Here is a 5,956-nt window from a genome sequence, read left to right as displayed (position 1 = left end):
CACCCTGCTCCTTTTTAGGACTTTTTTTTTTTTAACTAAATTACACCACTTTTTTTTCTTTTTTTTTACTTCTCCATTTTTGAATTTTTATTTTCACTGTAAACTCTCCCACCCTGTCCCTTACTCTGACTTTCTTTTTCGGACCGTCTCTTGCCTTCACTTGAATCCTCAGTGGCAGGCAGGGCATCATGTCCTTCAATCCCACCATCATGCCACCTACAAACGGCTCTGCCAACGGTACCGCCAGCGGGGCCGAGGGCGGGAAGCCCCCCACGATCCCCACTGTCATGTTCATTTTCGGCGTGGTGGGCAATCTCATAGCCATCGTGGTGCTCTGCAAGTCCAGGAAGGAGCAGAAGGAGACCACTTTCTACACGCTGGTCTGTGGGCTGGCAGTCACCGATCTCTTGGGGACCTGCCTGGTGAGTCCGGTCACTATTGCCACTTATGTGCAGAACCGCTGGCCAGGAGGATCAGCGCTTTGTGAGTACAGCTCCTTCATCCTCCTCTTCTTTGGACTTTCTGGCCTCAGCATTATCTGTGCCATGTCTATAGAGAGGTACCTGGCTATCAACCATGCTTATTTCTACAACCATTACGTAGACAAGAAGCTGGCAGGGCTCACGCTCTTTGCCATCTACGCTTCCAACGTGCTGTTCTGCGCCCTCCCCAGCATGGGGCTCAGCAAATCTACTTTGCAGTACCCTTACACCTGGTGTTTCATAGACTGGCGAGCAAAGAAGGCCACCCATGCTGCATATTCCTATATGTATGCCGGTTTCAGCTCCTTTCTGATCATGGTCACCGTGATCTGCAACATCCTGGTGTGCGTGGCCCTCATTCGCATGCACCGCCAGTTCATGCGACGCACATCTTTGGGGACAGACACCACCTCCAGCCGTTTATCTGACTTTCGCAGACGCCGGAGCTTCCGTCGGATGGCTGGGGCAGAGATCCAGATGGTCATTCTGCTCATTGCCACTTCCCTGGTGGTGGTCATCTGCTCCATTCCTCTGGTGGTGAGTAATGTTGTGCAACCCTTCTTCTTTTCCATCACCGGCACCGCTGAGTCTTTTCCCCTCCTAGTCTGTGCTTGTAGGACAGACTCCTGTTTAGCTCGTGTTGCAAACTGTTATAATAACTTCAAGGCTGTTAGCAAACACGCATGGTGGGAGAAGATTGTGTTGATTTACGTTCACAAGGAAAGAAACATGCACATCCAAAGTTCTGGGCTCCTTTTACTGGTTAAAATACAGCGCCAAAGATTCTCAATAGTTTTTCCACTGTTCAACCAGAATCCACACAGCAAAAATGTTACTGAGAGCTGAAGGCACTTTAAAGTTCACTTCCAAAATTAATTTGTGATGAGTGAAATTTGGGTCTGGCCTGCATTTGTGGTTGTTTATTGTGTTTTTAAAATGCGCACACTGTTTTTGAAGGGTACGGCAGTCCTTGATGTGAGGAAGAAGGACAGAGCTCTTGTTCACTTGGCACCAGCAACACACTCAGTGCTTTGCACCCAAAACTTGAGCCAAGCTTCCCCTCCTGAGGGATTCACCCACCAGCTCTGGGGTAGATCCCACATAGACACCCTTCCAGCATCAACCTGCTGTGGGAGGAGTAAACTCAGAGAAACCACCTGTCAGTGTAATGCTCAGTTAAATGAGAGTTGGAGGAATCTGGCCCACATAAATGCAGAGATCGTACTGAAATGTCAAACAACGTTACCACTAATGAGTTGCTAATTTTCTGAAACAGCTGATATAATTAGTGTCATTAAATTGAACATGCAGGATCCATTTATTTCTTTTCCTCCACCTTATTTCCAAGGAGGTCAAAAAAACCCCACCAGATGGAGGCTCAGTTCTTGCTTGCCACCCACTGTAATAAAGCTTGGCAAACTTCTCTCCCTTAGACAAATAGCTGGCTGGCCTTAATTTGCCATCTTCCAAAACACAGCATAGGGAGCCAAGCAGTGGCTGTCAGACAGAAGGTGGTTTTGGAAGGGTTGTTTTAAGGGGTTTTATTGTTGGCAGGGTGATCCCTGTGTTGCTGAGGGGCTACGGTGTGCGTGAAATACAGCTGTCCAGCTGCGGATGCGCAGCAAGTAGTGTATACCACAGTAAAGAATTTTAAAGGAGTACATGTGAACAGACTCGAGAGGTCAGCAAGTCCGTTGCTTCAGAGGAGCTGTAATCACAAGGGTCGGGCCAGTTTTGCCGCGTTACTAACATAAACAGGAGCCAGTGAAGTGTGGCTGTGCTGGAGCGCCAGAGCATTGGCTGTCGCCGAAGTCTGTCTCCTGTTGTCACTTTGCATTGTGCCGTGGTACGACCGAGCATGGTGCCAGGTGTTTGTTGCCTGACATCTGAAGGAAATGGAGAAGTGCTGAGCTGCACATAGGGTGTCTCCAGGAGGTGCATGTGTGTTAGGTGGAGGAACTGCACGCAACCTGCCCTGCAGTCTAGCTACAGAAACTGCAGAGGTAAGCCAGCTTGCTGCACAGGGAGGCATCAGGTCATGGAGTGGACAAAGCCCTGACAGTACTGTGGGTTGACAGTAGTTAATTTGATTAACCTGATATTAAAACAGCTACTTCAAAAGGTTTATTGTTTAGAGAGTAGCTAGTGAAAAACTTGTACATAGCAGAAGGTATGTGAAGGTGCAGGTGATGAAGTTGTGTAGCTCTCAGATCTTGATTTCACTGCTTATAAAGACACAGTGTTACCTTGAGTGTTCCCATAAGTTAGCTAAAGCAGCATGTCTTTATCTAAAATGAGGCAAGAGACCGCCATTTCACTTAGACAGATGACTAAGAATAAAAGGAAACTTTCTTTATAAAAAAAATCAACAACCACATATATACACATCATCACAGTGACCAGTGTGGTTAAATTTCTTCATCGTTAAATAGCTTCTATAAATCATTTGCCTCTCCCTGTGGGAATAAGCTATAGCCATACATGCTTCTTTATGCCGTGATGTACTGCAGTGTACGCCGCTGTACTAAGCCCACTCGTTGCGTATAGACTGAACTGAGGGACAGACTCAGAGAAGTGACACCTGTATGCTGTAAATCCATCACTAGCGGAGTTAGGTAACTATCGCTAATACAGATGTCCATTTTCATGACTCGGAGGAATTTTGGGGAGCCCTTACCAAGTGAGAGGCTCACCCATAACAGGACTGCCTGGCAGTCGTCAAGAAAATGCAAGTGCGAAGGTGGTGGCGGAGACATGGTTCAGATACACAAAGCAGGATCAGGGGGTGCTTTGTGACTGATTTTTTCTGATGAGCTGACTTCCTACTGATGATTTCAGCTGAAAAACCCATCACTTAAAGTAAAGTAAATTCTGAAAGACATAAATCTGTAACATTTTAGAATTTAGAATGACCACTTTCACAACCCAGTAAAAGAGCAGACAGAGGCAATCCAGCAGGCTACAATTATTAGGATTTGACAAAAAAAAATCAAGTCTTAGAATATTAAATAGCTCTGAAGTAATAAGCAAAGGCTTGTCTTGATTTAAAAAGTGGTTCAAGAACCACTTAATCAGGACCACAGCAAGCTGAGTCACAGAGAACAGCAGTTTTTAATAATGAGATGCTCCAGCACTCAGTTTACACGTAAGGTTGTTTAATGTCTTAATGATTTATAAAACCCGCAAAATTTTACAGTGACAGCAAGTGCTATAACAAAATTATGAGGGATTGTGCAAAACACTGAATGAACTTGACAGAACTGAAGGCTGATCAAATTTTTCAAGGAAAGAAAAGCTGAACAAAAAACATCAGTGAAAGGAAATGTAATATAACCTCATGTGTTCTCAATGTGCAGAAAGTGATGTGAAAGACATTGAAGAAGAATCTGACAATAATTTAAAAGTTAAATAAGGAAAATATATGTATTGTGTTTTGACTCTTGTCTGTACTCCACACTGGTTATCTCATCTCTTAAAATATTGTGAGTTTTTTTAAATCTAGAACTGGATAGAGTTAAAATTAGGGAACAAGTTATATCAGGAGGGATTTTGTCAAGAATAGAGTAGAAGTTATTATGTGGCCTTTAAAAAACGCCAAACTCTTTCAAGAGTAAATAAGCACACTCTACTCAATGCCTGTAATTCACTCCAGCAGTCTGTCAGATACTCTTAAGACTTTTAAGTGCGTTGGTCTTTTTCTGATCCTGACCACTGAACTTCATTTTTAAATTACAGTGAAGTGGAAAACAAAATACGTTTCAGGTGTACATCTCATTCATTGCATGAAATAATCAATTAACTTAATGTGTAATTGATTTAAAAGATTGGATTTTCTTTTTGCTTGGGTAATTTTAACTTTTAAGTATCAGGGATGGTCCACAGCCAACAGCAAGGTGGCAGACATGATTCTGAGCAATGGGGCAGACACCAAGCCCTTGAAGGGCAAAGGTTATTGGCTTGTAGAGCTGAAAAACTTGCTCCTGCTTACTACCATATGGTTTTAAAATATATTCTATCAGTATGTGGGGAGATTTGAGGGCAGGTAGAAGCTATGGAGACAATTACCAGTGTGACTGGAACTATACAAGTGACTTTATAGTGCTTCATACGATTAGAAATGATTTGCGTCTGTAGTTGGTAAAGAGAAAAAGCAGCAAACAGCACACAGGACTCTGATCCTACAAGTACCTATCACTTGAGCATAAATGCAACGTACCTTGGAGCTATGTGCTTCTTAACACAATCGGAAGCAAACTGGTAGTACTTTTAACACACATTGCCTGAATTCTACAGCTGCAAAGCCAACATACAATCTCACTCTTTTGAGATTTAAATTGTTCTAGTTTGCTTCTTTCTTTAATTAGGATTTCAAATTGCACAAATTCAACCATCAGATTAGCTGATCTAGTAGTGGATTCCACTTACTCGGCACTTATGTAGAAGATGCAAGGCAATAGCCTTTATCACACTACATCCTGCAGCAGGAGACTCGTAGCCAAAACAGAATACATCTCTTGCTTTTCTTGCAGATGATACATTAGTAAATGCTGTCTCACCAGTATGGGAAGAAATTATAAAACTGATGTTCCAATATCATTGATTAATTTTTACCTTACTGTGATTCGGATGTAATCCCAGCAATAGGTCTGAATTGATAAATGCATTTGACATTCTGGGGTGCTTCTAATAAAAGACATGGGACCTTTCTGGGAAGTAGAAACAGTTTTGTACAGTCCAAAGTTTTCACTAGATAGGTCTGTGTTATGAATCTTTCACCTGTATTTACCGCATATCTGTCAAATTGAAATAAAGCATACAGAGATGACGTGAAGCAAGCTGCACTGTGCAATTAGTCCTTGTCCTTTTCAGCCAGAGTCAGCACTTAAAGACATTTTTGTCTTTCAGTAAAGTGTGCCAGGCAGACAGAGGTGAAATTTCATAGGCTGCTTATCAAAAGAACAATCCCACAATTAAATCACTGATGTGTAACTATAGCTCTAAGTTTAAAAAGAACTCCAAAAGTCAAATCCAACTCCAAAGTTGGATTGTGTACTTCTTCAGCTATCTTCAAAGCATGCCTTCTGTTTCTGTGATCTCAATGGGTTTATCAGCAAACATCCCTCCTTGTCACACCTCTAATCTTGCCGGCAATGATCGCACGGAGTTGTGTGAGCTGCTAGAAGGCCTCCACTCCCTCAGCGCTGTCCTTTGAAATCCTGGCTCCTGGGGCAGGTACCTGTCCAATGATCAACCGGTCAAATACACAGACCGGCATTTACACATGTTCAGGGTGTTTTCCCGCCGCATGAGGAAATCCCACTACAGAAAAAGGAGTGTTTGGAAAGAAACGTTGCTATAGCACAGGTTAAATCCCCTGGGGAAGTCTGACCTTTGTACGTTATTTATACGTTTGACCTCCTGTCCTGTTGGGAGGTGAAAAAACTCTCACACAAATAGTCAAGCAGGTATGTCAA

The 5,956-nt window shown here is 43.0% G+C and overlaps 1 protein-coding gene across 1 annotated transcript; it reads left to right on the top strand.

Moving 5' to 3' along the window:
* Nucleotides 1–146: 146 nt before the first annotated feature.
* On the top strand, nt 147–1,095 carry PTGER4 (prostaglandin E receptor 4 (subtype EP4); the record flags this gene model as incomplete). Its single annotated transcript, XM_010144316.1, has 1 exon — nt 147–1,095. A coding segment is annotated over exon 1 (907 nt), but the record flags the coding sequence as incomplete, so codon positions are not given.
* Between the last annotated feature and the right edge of the window lie 4,861 nt (nt 1,096–5,956).

The sequence above is a fragment of the Buceros rhinoceros genome, unplaced genomic scaffold, assembly GCF_000710305.1.
Source record: "Buceros rhinoceros silvestris isolate BGI_N320 unplaced genomic scaffold, ASM71030v1 scaffold47479, whole genome shotgun sequence".
Lineage (NCBI taxonomy): Eukaryota > Metazoa > Chordata > Aves > Bucerotiformes > Bucerotidae > Buceros > Buceros rhinoceros.
Note: the sequence above shows the minus strand (reverse complement) of the source record. Positions and strands in the feature narration are given on the sequence as shown.